The sequence below is a fragment of the Schistocerca nitens genome, chromosome 5 (assembly GCF_023898315.1).
Source record: "Schistocerca nitens isolate TAMUIC-IGC-003100 chromosome 5, iqSchNite1.1, whole genome shotgun sequence".
Lineage (NCBI taxonomy): Eukaryota > Metazoa > Arthropoda > Insecta > Orthoptera > Acrididae > Schistocerca > Schistocerca nitens.
Window position 1 is genome coordinate 518,449,917 of NC_064618.1, and position 14,638 is coordinate 518,464,554.

At 42.8% G+C, this 14,638-nt stretch overlaps 1 protein-coding gene across 1 annotated transcript in view; it reads right to left on the reverse strand.

Moving 5' to 3' along the window:
- Positions 1-14,638, reverse strand: part of LOC126260961 (laminin subunit gamma-1) — a 1,198,090-nt gene that overhangs the window by 557,041 nt on the left and 626,411 nt on the right. The window contains exon 3 of the mRNA XM_049958485.1: positions 10,790-10,907. Coding sequence (XP_049814442.1) covers positions 10,790-10,907 — 118 coding nt within the window. The remainder of the gene's footprint in view (positions 1-10,789; positions 10,908-14,638) is intronic.

Genomic DNA, 14,638 nt, shown 5'->3' on the forward strand with positions numbered 1-14,638 from the left:
TAAAAATAAAAGTGGTGCAGAGTAGTAGCTCGGAGAATCACAGTCGGTTAAACTGAACCTAAGCAAGACATAGATAATAGAATTAACAGAACTCGGATCTGTGGGAAACAAGACTGCACAAGACAGTCAAGGGCAAGGAGACCATTTATGATAGTTGCAACAGGGAAGGAAAGCTTTCTCCATTGACAGAGCTTTAATCGTACGAATTACTTTCATGAAGTTGGGGGAAGTGTTGTAATAGTGCTTTTGGGAATCAGCATCGTAAGGATATTTGGCGAAAAAACGGGAAATAATAAACGGGAAGAATTGAAGAATTGCCACTGCAGCACAATGGAGAAATGTAAGCTCAAATGAAAAGATATAATAACAAATAGGCGAGGCAATTTATGAAAAACTGTTAAATGTGGTATTAACAATTTAATGCTATTCCAAGAAGCTAGAACTAGTGGAACGAAGGAATCTCGTGGTCGGTATATGACCCCTTGAGAAACAGGTGACGGTCAGTATACAAGACGAACGAACCAAGAAGTGTGCACCCAGATGGAGAGGATCTCTGACACAGTCAGGAGAATGAGCCTATCTTCTTTGCATAAATTCTTAGAAAACGCCAGGGGAAGTTGACACATCAGACAATAAAGTTTCTTATGAACAAGAGAATCAAAATACACTTTATCCAAGCGGTACAAGGGGGAATGGAGAAATAGGAACAGAGATGTTCAAAAGAATGACTTTCAAGTACAAATTGAGGCTGCGATAGGTATTCAGAGTAGAATTATAACCAAGAAAGAGACAGAGGAACGAAAAAGATAGCAAAGTATGAAAATGTGAGAATATTGACCAATGATGAAGAACAGGAGAAAGGAACGTGCCCCAATGAACTTGATTTTCAGATAACTAAAACGAAAAGAAGAAGAAGAAGAAAAAACACAAAAAGAAAGAGATGCGAAATATTTAAAACAAGAGTACTGGCGGTAGTAAGTGTACTGAGACTGTAAAATTAGAAACTACTTAGAAGAAATAGAGGTTCTCTTTTTTTAAAGACGTCCTAAGTTAGATAGTTAAAATATGTTTTAAAATCTTCTCATCTACAAACAATAGATCATTTTTTATTCTGTCATCTTTAATTAAACACCAAACAAATCGACTAATATGCTGGCCGTAAGATACAATATTGTCATAGATGTTTTGGTACAGACACATTGGTCTTCATGCAGTGCTCAATGTCTAACTTGTATCATACCATCTGCATAATTTATTTCACAAATAGCAAGAAATGTGTACATATTAAGCATGCCAAGTTCTTCGATATTAAGAACAGAGTACCAGCAACAAATGATACAGATCGCAGGTGAAAGCGTTGTATGCGGACCCTGTTACAGTCTCCTAAGTGGCAGAGAGGGCCACTATTACGCCAAAGTCATTCAGAGCAGAACCGTAAAATGAAGTATAAGTGTGAAATGAAATGCGAGATGGTCCAGATTGTATACCAGTTAGGTTCCTTTCAGAGTGTGCTGATATAATAGCTCCATACTTAGGAATCATTTATAACCGCTCGCTCGACGAAAGATCCGTACCTAAAGACTGGAAATTAACACAGGTCACACGAAGACTCAAGAAAGGCAACGGGAGTAATGCGATGAATTACAGACCCATGACACTGACGCTGATTTACAGTAGAACTTTGGAGCATTTAGTGTGTTCGAACATTATGAATCATGTCGAAGAAATTCTATTGACGCATAGTAAGCACGGATTCAGAAAATATCGTGAAACACAACTAGTTCTTGATTCGCACTGCGCAATGTATGCTATCGACAGGGGGTCTCAAATTGACTCTATATTTCTACATTTCCAGAAGGCTTTTGACATCGTTCTTTACAAGAGACTTCTAATCCAGTTGAATTTCTATGGAATATCGTCTCAGTTGTGCAATTGGATTTTTGATTACCCATCAGGAATGCTACACTTCGTAGCAACTGACGGCAAGTCACCGAATAAAACAGAAGTGATATCTGGCGTTGCCGAAGAGCGTATTACAGCCCCTCTGCCGTCCCTAAGCCATACTATCGATTTAGGAAACAATTTGAGGATGCTTCTTGGACTGGTTGCAGATGTGGTGGCGTTTACCGTCTAGTAAAGTCATTAGAAGGTCAAGTCCGCCTGCTTGGCTGGGTGTTAACGTGCTCGCCTCCCATGCAAGCGGGCCCGGGTTCGATTCCCGGCCGGGCTGGAGATTTTCTCCGTTTGCGGATGGTTGTTGTTTTGCTCTCATCATCATTTCATCCTCATTACCGACGCGCAAGTCGCCCAATGTGGCGTCGAATGAAATAAGACTTGCACTTGGCGGCCGAACTTCCCAGAATAGGGGCCTCCCGGCCAACATGCCATACTCTAATTTCCATTAGAACGTCGAAGCCTGTTGCAAAATGATTTAGAGATGATATCTGTATGGTGCGAAAAGTGGTAGTTGACTCTAAATAAAGTGTGAGGTCATTCACACGAATACTACAAGGAATCCGCTAAATTTCTGTTACACGATAAATCACACAAATCTAAAGGCTATCAGTTCAACTAAATATCTAGAAATTAAAACAACTTCATCTGGAACGATCAAATACATAAGATTGTGGGGAAGGCAACACAAATACTGCCTTTTTTTGGCAGAATTCTTACAAGGAACCCCTTGAGCAGGTGGTCGTAAAGTGCCAAAGATGTTTACGGCATTCGACACCCCACATATTGTCTACCATACAACCATAATATTGCATGCTAGTACGAGGATAATCCCAAAAGTAAGGTCTACTATTTTTTTATAAGTACATAGACCTGGTTATTTCTACAATGGTTTACATCAGTTTACGGCGTGAACATTTAGCTATTTTTCGACAGAATCACCACTTATGACGATGCATTTTTGTAGACGCTGTGGCAGTTTTTGTTTGCCCAAATCATACCAGCTCGCCGCCATACTTTTCAGGAAGTTATGAACCTCTCCTTTCACCTCGTCGTCAGAGCTGAATCGCTGGGACCACAATTAACGCTGACAGGTACTGTGAGACTCTGAAGAAACTCAAACGGGCAATTGAGAACCGTAGAAGAGGAATGTTGAGCAAGGGCGTACACATTCTCCATGACAACGCTCGCCCACACATCGTTCATCAAACCGTTGCTCTCCTGCAACAGTTTCAGTGGAACATAATCACCCAACCACCCTATAGTCCTGACTTGGCGCTCAGTGACTATCACCTGTTCCCTAGGTTAAAAGAGCATTTGGCCGGAAAGCGATTCAGCTCCGACGACGAGGTGAAAGAAGAGGTTCATAACTTTCTGAACAGCATGGCGACGAGCTGCTATGACATGGGCATACAAAAACTGCCACAGCGTCTACAAAAATGCATCGACAGAAATGGTGATTATGTCGAAAAATAGCTAAATGTTCAAGCTGTAAACTGATTTAAACTATTGTAGAAATAAATAGGTCTATGTACTTATAAAAAAACAGGAGACCTTACTTTTGGTATTACCCTCGTAGCATCGGGGGGCGGGACTTGGGGTGTCATATGGTGCGCACAGCTTGAGGCTACGGAGCGTAGTTGAACTGCTTAGTCGACGAGTAAATCACAACAGTGAAAGTGGTGTTGATGCAAAGCAGAGCAATGGCAACGATAAACAAAGCAAACATCCATTATATCTACAACAGTTGCCGAAGTTGACATTTCGTCAGAAAGGAACCCAAGAAATTTCGTAGAGTGAGAAAGAAGTGACAAATGAAATATTAGCGTTTCTGTAAGATGAGTCAGTGGAATGTGTGGTGTCGTATACTCTCGACTGTGCGTACAATGTACATGAGTGCAATGATGACGATGCGTACTTAAAAAGTGAAAGTGACATTGAGACTGGTGTCGAAACATGTGTTCACCATGCTTGCTGGAACCATATATCCCGTCTTCAGTGAAACTTAGTAAAGGACAATCGTTGTCCAAGGAGAGCGTGCTAAACTTAATTATGTACACGAAAGATAATCCCCAGCATAGTAAAAAAAATATGAACATATTTCGAGTAAGTCCGCAGTAATATGACAGTGTAGTGCATAAGAAAAGCTACGGACTTTCAAGAGAGGACAAGGCGCACTTGTTACAAAAACTGGTGTCTGTCAAGGATGCTCGATATAGTTAACGGGATGCGTATGATAGTGATCTACTACGTTACGTATACCAGACTGCGCGCGACATACCTTACAGTGATTTCAAGGGAAGAAATGGATGGTCGCATAACCTCAAACAGTGTCAAAGAATTGGAAGGCGTAAGATAACGAAATATCAAACAAAGTGTCAACTTGACAACTCAGAGCAAACTGCGGAATCGGCGAGATAAACTTGTGCCATCGTGCAGTAGGGAATTTGTTTTCCACTCCAACCAATCGGTATTTGAAGAGGAAATGCATATGAAAGGAACCCTGGAAATTAGAGGTGCCAAGAGAGCTATATCAAGATCAGTTAACGTCAATTCCTTAACGCTTTCGTATACAAATATGCCGACTGTTAATCTGAATGACAAATTGTCTGTAAAGTTATTTATTGCGCTGCGAGAAGTTGGAGGTGCTCTCCCCCTACGACTCTTTCTCGTGTGTGCGTGATCTTGCAAGAGCAGTAGGGAATACCTACCTCACGGGAAACAAGAGTGGGAAAATGGGCGTAAGAGAACTACAACTATCGTATGAACACTGGTTTTGGCCAATAGCTGGTCAAAATGCCTTGCTTTTGCTTGATTCCTTACCTGCGTATGAAAATCATAATCCTTTAGAGCAAACTATCCCTCCTGAGAAATGTGTGACCTTGCAGTTAATAGCACATGAAACCACTGGACAAATCCATCCTTCTAATATTTGCTTTCTCTATGCCTATAAAACATATTATCGTACTAGGCTGTTTCACGACAGTCTCCATGACAGACTGTTTTGCATTCGGTTGCACGCCTTCACATTCCATCAGTTCTGACCACCACGTTACATCAATATGATTCTATATGCATTCTTTAAGAGCGGATACCTAGCTGAACATCCTGCACGGTTTGTAACTCCCAAGGAGTTCGGTTTATCTTGATGGTGCGAACCTTTCTGATCATTGTGGCGCGCCATTTTTCATTCGGTGTTTATGGCGTAAGTTGATGATTTGTTTTGAACATGTCTTGAATGTCAGCGATATCCATTTTGTGAAGTATAATACATGAATCCCATAGTCTCTGCACCTCCGTACACTTATTTTCTGTCGCCCTCCTGATGTACATGGTCAGTCACTAGCAGGTAATAGTTGTTAACACAAAACTTTCAAATGAGCCTTGCGGAAAACCGAACCAGCGACCTCACACTCAAGGTGTTCCTTGTTAGAAAATGCAACAGGTCTACTAAAGAGACGATTGTCCGTCGTCTTCTAGAGTACTGCTCTGCGGTATGGGATCCTTATAAAATAGGATTGACTGAGGTCATCGGAAAAGTCCAAAGTAGGAGAGCTCATTTTATATTATTGCGAAATAGGGGAGAGAGTGTCAAGGATATGAGAAACGAATTGGGCTGGCAATCATTAGTCGACAGTAAGATATTCTCACGAAATTTCAAACAGCAACTTACTTCTTTGAATGCAAAAATATTTTATAGATGCCAACCTACAGAAGCTGAAAGCATCTTCATAATAAGATAAGAAAAATCCTCGTTCGAAAAGATTTAAGTAATCATTTTTCCCAAGCGCTATTAGAGAGTGGAACGGTAGAGAAATAGTCTGAAAAAAGTGGTTCGATGAACCCTCTGCCAGGGACTTAACCGTGAATTGCAGATTAGTCATGTAGATGTAAATCTAGATATTAAAATCAAAAGGCGCAATATCAGTGTCGGAGAGAGTCGAACGGGGCAGAATGGCTCGTTCCAGGGAAGCAGGTTTGTATAGCATAACATTGTGGGTAGTACAGGCCATATTACTATTAACAGGGTGGCAGTGTCATTGTATTTACGCCCGCGAAACATTCCAGTAACCTTGCAAGTGGAGCGCTGTCACACGCTACGCATCTTGTAACGCCACTGAATTACATGCCAGTTTAGAAGAAGAAAAGAGAAAGCGCGTACAGTGTATATATCTGACATTAGCCAGCAGTATCCATAGAAGTACCAGCGATATCTCTATCTTCCACAGCTGTACAAAATTGTTGAGGCTTCCTTGGCCACGTGTTGTCGCATTGTCTCGTGATGTTCGGATGATGTTTGTTTAACGATTCTTCTGTCGTTTGGTGAAAAAAATCGTTAAACAAAGATCGGCTGAGGATCCCGAAAAGAAAGCCAGTAGGCAACGCGAACATCAGCTGTCTCACTCGATTTGTCGCCTGCTTTTAAATTGCGGACGATAATGCAGTTTCTTTGTTCAAACCCATGCACACTGATATTATATTTTTAATTTCCTCGTTCAACAAAACATCTCTCCTCCAGCGGTTGTCACACTCTTTTTCAAGATGACGTACCGCCTTTGTCCGTTCATCTAATGCCACACCATCAAAAACGTCGGCCTTTTTCTTCAGCTCCGATAGCGAAATACTTGACATATTACGACTACGGCTCTTAGTGCTTGCAATATCCCTGTTCAATGGGATTTGGTTCTGGACTGTATGGCGAAACTAGAAAGGAAAAGATCAATTTTCTTGCAAGACCTTGTCAAGGGTATAAACATAGAAAGATTGGTGCTCCCTTATTAATGCCAAAAGTTAGTCATTTGTAAGATCTAGTTCATAATGTGTGTATTGTTTATTCTTCTTCTTGTTCAAAACCGACTATACTGCTAGGAGATAATCTTCCAATAAGCTAAGTCTCCAAGTATTTTTATGGTTCCGTACCTCAATCGGTAAAAACGGAAACTTCTTAGGATCACTTTATTGTCTTTCTGTCTGTCTGTCCTTCCTCTGTGAAGACCCCTTTCCCTCAGGAACGGGTAGAGATATAAAGTTGTAGTATACAGTGTCACATACTAATGTCTTTGTCCTAAGGTGGAGTGTAAAATTTGAGCTTCCGGACCCAATGCATTCAAAGAGACGGCCATTGATGTTACATATTTTGACACCTGCACTCACTCATCAAAGCCACTAGACAAACTATCTATACTATATGTAGGTAAATCTAGGTAATTAAGTTTATATGGAACCTTCAGAGCAGGAATCCTACTCATACTTGTCCGTTTCTTTTTTTTTTCTTTTTAGGTATTTGCTCTCGTTTTTTGTGTGATCTTCCAAACTTGTACAAGGGTTGAAACTTAAATAGTGGCAACTATTTATTCACAACTGATACAAAAGAGTTACACGTTTGCACCTGTTACTGTCCTTCAAAGTATTCACCAGCCTTGTGTAGAACCCGTTGCCAGCGATGTGGAAGGTGTAGTATACCGTTAGCAGAGCTTGTTGTGTTGGTGGTGCGAATTCCTAAGGTACCAAACTGCTGGGTCATAGGTCCTTAGACTTACCCACTACTTGAACTAACATATTCTAAGAACAACACACACATCCATGCCTGAGGCAGGACTCGAACCTCCGGCGGGAGGGGCCGCGCAATTCATGATATGGCGCCTCTAACCGCGTGGCACAGAGAGGGAACGAGTATAAAGAAGAAAGGTTTCATAAGATGGGAGAGGAGGAGGTACTTACCGAGGCATATAAATAATATTTTCCCTTCATGAAAATTGTTTATTCAAAAAGCTATATACGTAATGTGTCACATATTCCTACAGGAGGAAGTCCTGGTCAAAACTAAAAGAAAAGTTCCTGTAATTATATGTCCGTAAACCAATACCATTTGGGATATTGGCCAGTTTATCTCTTACGTAAAAGTAGACGCTATAGCCGGTGCTGCATGTGGTTAACACGCATCCTGACACATCCTTCCGCCCTTCTTCGCAGTGAATCACACACTCTTTGAAATACACCTGGCTCCACTCCGATTATGTCACTTGTATTGGTCACACGCTCTTGTAACGTGCGCACATTGTCCATGGGTTGGGCAAACATCAATGTCTTTACATGTCCCTGTAGCCAGAAATCCAACAGATTCAGGTCCGCTGAATGGGGAGACCATGGTACCGGAGCTACTCGACACATCAATCGCCCACGAAACGTTGGGGTGAGGTAGTAGCGTTCGACGATCCGCAGGAAATGGAATGATGTCCCGCTGGGCGTAGACCACAGGGTAACGTTTTCCAATAGCGCTGGTAGTTCATGCCGCAGGAATCTATGAAAGGTAACATGTGTTAGTCTGTTTGGTAAGATGTGCCGCCCTATCAATTTGTCACTGACAATTCGTGCACAAACACTGACGCCGAAGCGATCCTGGTGCTTCACTTCCATGGCTGCGGGAGAGCTTGCATCTGTCCACACGTGCATAGTACGGTAATTTACACTATCGGCCATTAAAACTGCTAAACCACGAAGATGACGTATTACAGACGCGAAATTTAACCGACAGGAAGAAGATGCTGTGATATGCAAATGATTAGCTTCTCAGAGCATTCACACAAGGTTGACGCCGGTGGCGACACCTACAACGAGCTGACATGAGCAAAGTTTCCAACCGATTTCTCATACACAAGCAGCAGTTGACCGGCGTTGCCTGGTGAAACGTTGTTGTGATGCCTCGTGTAAGGAGGAGAAATGTGTACCATCACGTTTCCGACTTTGGTAAAGGTCGGATTGTAGCCTATGGCGATTGCGGTTTATCGTATCGCGACATTGCTGCTCGCGTTGGTCGAGATCCAATGACTGTTAGCAGAATATGGAATCGGTGGGTTCAGGAGGGTAATACGGAACGCCGTGCTGGATCCCAACGGCCTCGTATCACTAGCAGTCGAGACGACAGGCATCTTATCCGCATGGCTGTAACGGATCGTGCAGCCACGTCTCGATCCCTGAGTCAACAGATGGGGACGTTTGCAAGACAACAACCATCTGCACGAACAGTTCGACGACGTTTGCAGCAGCATGGACTATCAGCTCGGAGACAATGGCTGCGGTTATCCTTGACGCTGCATCACAGACAGGAGCGCCTCCGATGGTGTACTCGACGACGAACCTGGATGCACGAATGGCAAAACGTCATTTTTTCTGATGAATCCAGGTTCTGTTTACAGCATCATGATGGTCGCATGCGTGTTTGGCGACATCGCGGGGAACGCACATTGGAAGCGTGTATTCGTCATCGCCATACTGGCGTATCACCCGGCGTGATTTTATTGGGTGCTATTGGTTACACGTCTCGGTCACCTCTTGTTCGCATTGACGGCACTTTGAACAGTGGACGTTACATTTCAGATGTGTTACGACCCGTGGCTCTACCCTTCATTCGATCCCTGCGAAACCCTACATTTCAGCAGGATAATGCACGACCGCATGTTGCAGGTCTTGTCGGGCCTTTCTGGATACAGAAAATGTTCGACTGCTGCCCTGGCCAGCACATTCTCCCGATCTCTCACTAATTGTAAACGTCTGGTCAATGGTGGTCGAGCAACTGGCTCGTCACAATACGCCAGTCACTACTCTCGATGAACTGTTGCATCGTATTGAAGCTGCATGGGCAGCAGTACCTGTACCCGCCATCCAAGCTGTGTTTGACTAAATGCCCAGGCGTATCAAGGCCGTTATTACGGCCAGAGGTGATTGTTCTGGGTACTGATTTCTCAGGATCTATGCACCCAAATTGCGTGAAAATGTAATCACATGTGAGTTCTAGTATGATATATTTGTCCAATGGCTCTGAGCACTATGTGACTTAACATCTGTGGTCATCAGTCCCCTAGAACATAGACCTACTTAAACCTAACTAACCCGACATCACACACATCCATGCCCGAGGCAGGATTCAAACCTGCGACCGTAGCAGTAACGCGGTTCCAGCCTGAGGCGCCTAGAACCGCACGGCCACTTTGTCCAATGAATACCCGTTTATCATCTGCATTTCTTCTTGGTGTAGCAATTTTAATGGCCAGTAGTGTATTATGCTCTCTCTTGTGAATCCTGCCTCATCTGTAAATTAAATGCAGGCTGTGAACTACAGATCTTCAACGGCCAATATCTCAACAGATGTTGGTTTCTGGACGTATCATTTTAGGAATTTTTCTTCTAGTTTTGACCTACTACCTTCTGTAAGTCTATGAGACTTTTGAAAAAAATACATCCTGTATGTGTCTGGAAAAATAATTACTGGAAAACAATCTTTCGTCTGTGACTGACCTTTTACTTGCGTTTTATGGTACCTCGCACTAAGTGTAAATGGTAAATAACTTATACAGGGTTGTCAGAAACAATCTGAAAAATTTGTAGGGTTGTTGCAGGGTAGGTTGTGCTGAGCAACAATTCTTAAAAAAAATTCAATACGTTGCTCCGTTTTCGAGTTAATTAGCATTGAAGTTAGCCAATCAGGCCCTTGTGTGCGCCAATTAGAGCGGCCCGCCAGAGACAATTAGTTGTTCTCCTTACTATCATCCCGTGTCCAACTTCTGTATCGCTCTCATGTTCGGCTTTAGGAAAACGAAACGAAGAACGCGTTTGGAGACACCGTCTCTGGCGGGCAGCGTGAATTCGCACGCAGTGGCGTGATAGGCTAACATACAAGTTTTTCGGACCATCCTGTATATAGGGAATGTGGCTCAGGTTGATTCTTTAAAGGTCGTTTATAAAGCATCTATCATAAACCAGTTCTGTGTAATGTATCTTTATTCCTATACGTGAAGCATCTCCATATTTCGCGGTCAGATTGTGTAGCATACAGTACCTGTAGAATTGATATGGCACCCAGGGACTGCTCTGGGTAGTCCTCTTGTAGATGGCGAAGCTCTCAGGTCGAGGAGAGTAGAACCAAAGTCGTATGTACGTGATATCGAACGCCTTCCCTGCAACAACACAGAAAACATCCGCTGTAGTATGAAAATTGTTCAACAATAATGTACACTGTGGACAAATGTAAAGGACAACTGTTACGCAAACGAGTGCTCCCTGTCCAACTGTGACGTTAAAATTACTCAATCTCTAAGACAAGTTCAAATGGTTCTAAGCACTATGGGACTTAACATCTGAGGTCATCAGTCCCCTAGACTTAGAACTACTTAAACCTAACTAACCTAAGGACATCACACACATCCATGCCCGAGGCAGGATTCGAACCTGCGACCGTAGCAGCCGCGTGGTTCCGGACTGAAGCGCCTAGAACCGCTCGGCCACAGCGGCCGGCTCTAAGACGAGTAGCGTATGTGGTATTCAGAATGGTAGTTTGCTTTAAAAACCATCCAGGAATTCCATCGGTTTCATGGAATGTGGCGGTAGATGTAGTATACAGGGTGTTAGAAATAATTGTTTACAACGTGCCGCAGTGGCGTAGAGACGGACACCTGGAGACTTGTGGTCTATCAAGTGGAGAAAATATCTCAAATTGGCGTAAGAAAATCAAGCGCATCGTGCTGCTGTTTCATATTCTCTCGTTCTCTACCAGCAAATTATTGGTCCCAGGAAGAAAATGAATAAGTCAGTTTTGGAGTAATTTAATGTAGTTTAATTGTGTACTGGGATGCGTTTTCGCTAGAAGCTGCCGGTTTTCGGATTATTCAAGAAAATATACAAAACTGACCTTCAAAGGCACCTCCACCCCCACATCCACCAGCTATCGGTCAGGATTTTTAAAATGTTGTTGGCACGAACTCCTACCATTGTACAAAAATGTGCGACTAGATGAATTATTTTCGACATTCGACCGTTTTTCGTCTTCATTGAGTTGGATGTTACGCCACCGGTCGGTGAGGGTAATGAGAGAAAGTCGACTTTCGCAGACTTTATGCAAAGTACTAATTACGTCGAGAATTCGACCTAAACGTCATCCTTACAAGCACAGTAGTTTCGCAGTAAGAAGGGCAGGAAAAAGACAATTGTTAATTTTATGCTGTTAAAATTCAGAAAAATTAATAAGTAAAATTTTGCACAAACTTGAGTTTTACAATTTCTAAGTTTACGACGAGGCCGGTGACGTAGTAACAGGCCGGTCAACTAAGACCAAAAATGCTCGAATATGGGAACTAATTGGTGTAATAATAGGCCGTAGGAGGAAGTGCGAGGAACAACATACTAAGAATCCCGACCACGGTGGGGCAGGGTTGGCATGCCAGAAGGTAGGTCATTCTTGAAACTTTTTCTTGCAAGGAACTGAAAACCGTGTCCCTCAGCGCAAATTTATCCCAGTACAAAATGAGACAACATTAAATATTTCCTTGGGGCTAGTAGTTTGAGCGCAGAGAGCGAGAGAATCGGAAATCTCGCGTGATGCTCACGCACTATAGCTTTGTTGTTTTTTTCTTCTCTTTTAATGCCAGTTTGCGGTACGTTCCCGACTTGATAGACTGCGAGTGTCCGTATAAAGTCATTCATCTCGACTTCCTCTACATCACAATGGTACGTTGTAAGCAATTATCGTTTACGGGCTGTATAGTACCATCAATGCCTGTAGTCACTGCCGCTGCTGGCGTGTCGTGTGAGCAGAACTGAAGTATTTTGCAGGATACACAATAACCAGCTAGCTGATGACGGCGCCCCGGTCTGTAGGGATCATTTTATTCAAAGAGTAATTACTTTAGTATTATCAACATCGATTTTTAGGCTTTGTTTTTTGATTATATTTTTCAATACTTCGTATTTCTTAAAAATAAATACTGTTAACTGTAAGCTGATCAAAGTAATGAAACTACTTGAACACCTGCTGGGGTAGACGAGAGCGCTAATGCGCTACTTCTTGGACTCGGGTAGGCGCGCTGGGCCCGGATCGAATCCGCCCAGCGGACTAACGAAGAGGCCCGGTATGTTGGCCAGCCTGGATGTAGCTTTTAGGCGGTTTTCCGCATCCCGCTAGGTGAATACCGGGCTGGCCCCCCGATCCGCCTCAGTTACACGATTCGCAGACACTTGACAACGTCCGGACTGTTTCATGCTTACGCTTTACACAAACAGCTGGGGTGCACGAATTCCGTCCTGGGGGGTTCGGGGTGGCAGCAGGGAGGGCATCCGGCCACCCTCTGGTACTAACATTGCCCCATCCATAGTAACAAGGCCGACCTGCGTTGAAGCGGGACAAAGGCTCAAAGGAAATGATGATGAATGAAACTACTTGAACGATGCAGCTTCCTCTAAGACATTAAGTAGACAACAACTCGTTTTAAACAACAAGCAACGGAATTAATAATTGAAGTAGTAAAGTAATAGATAAAAATAGCTTCATTACTTACCTTGTAGGAAATGTATAGCAATTTACGTATGATGAAAATATGGAACGTATTCCATTTTTTTTATACTTTTAGAAAATAACTACGCGCACTGAACGAAAACAGCTCCTTCCTCAAATGGAACGCATTTATCCTTGTTAAAAGCTGAAGAAATGTATTAAAATTTGTACCATGGGTGGGATTTGAATTCGGGTCTCCTTGCTTACGAGGTAGGTATATATTAGGCAGGTGTGCTAGCCATTACACCACCGCAGTAGTGAAGTTCATACCACCGCATGGAATACCCTAGTCCAGTTCTGCCCCATCCCCCCTCCCCACATAAACTGCAATTCACGTCTTCAGCTTATTTGCCCCTTCTTAAATCTTTGGCACACAAATCTGTCTAGGAAGCACCAATCGTTCATAAACCAGTTCGCGCTCTGTATGGGATATCCTAAAAGCTGAAAATAGAGAACTGAGCGTTGCAGCAAATGTTGAAAAACCTGAAATGTCTGACGCTTGAAAAAGGCGCTAATTATTCCGCGAGAGCCTAATAATAATTTTTCAAGAACCAGTATTAAGTGAAGAATCTAGAGGTATCTTTCAGCTCCTTATTGTTCCTGCAGACACCGTGAAGATAACGCTACACTAATCAAGCTCGTTCAGAATCTTTTAAGCAGTCATTCTTCCCGCGTTCCACACGCGACCGGGACAGGCAGCAACTCTAGAATGTGGTATAATGCACGCTTACCATTAAGTACCCTCTGTCTTGCACTTTACACTGGTTTACAGTTTTTGCGTGGATATTGATAGAAGTACCGAAGGGTGGTTCAGTACTTTCGCTCCATTACCAGACAGACCTCTGTTAAAGAAAGCACGTCCGGAAGGTATTTCTAACCTGTCGGCGAATGAATTGACGACTTGTAACAAGTAGAATGCAGCATGTTATCGCGGACGGGATGTTATCCACAGTCAGAAGTAGATTCGAATGTACCACAGAGACAAGTGTGCAGTTCTCTATTGTTAACACCATACGCTAATGATATCGGACAAAGATTTTTTGCGTTCTTGATATGTTTCACAAACTGACCCGTTGAACTTATGAAGAAGAAATTTTATCCAGTAAGTATTTTCGTAACACCTAATATAACATCGACACATCCGTGCGAACACTCGCGATGAACTGTTAATGAGAAAAGATATGAAGTTAAGCAATTAATGAACATACAAATGGATATCGTTGATTACACAGTTAATTAGTCTCAACTGAAGTAATTGTGTCATTAACACGTGTGCGGTAAGTAAATGGCAGGTTTCGATTCATTGCTAGGATACTGGAAACACTAAACACCTGTATGTCTGTACTACAGTATTTCGCAAGT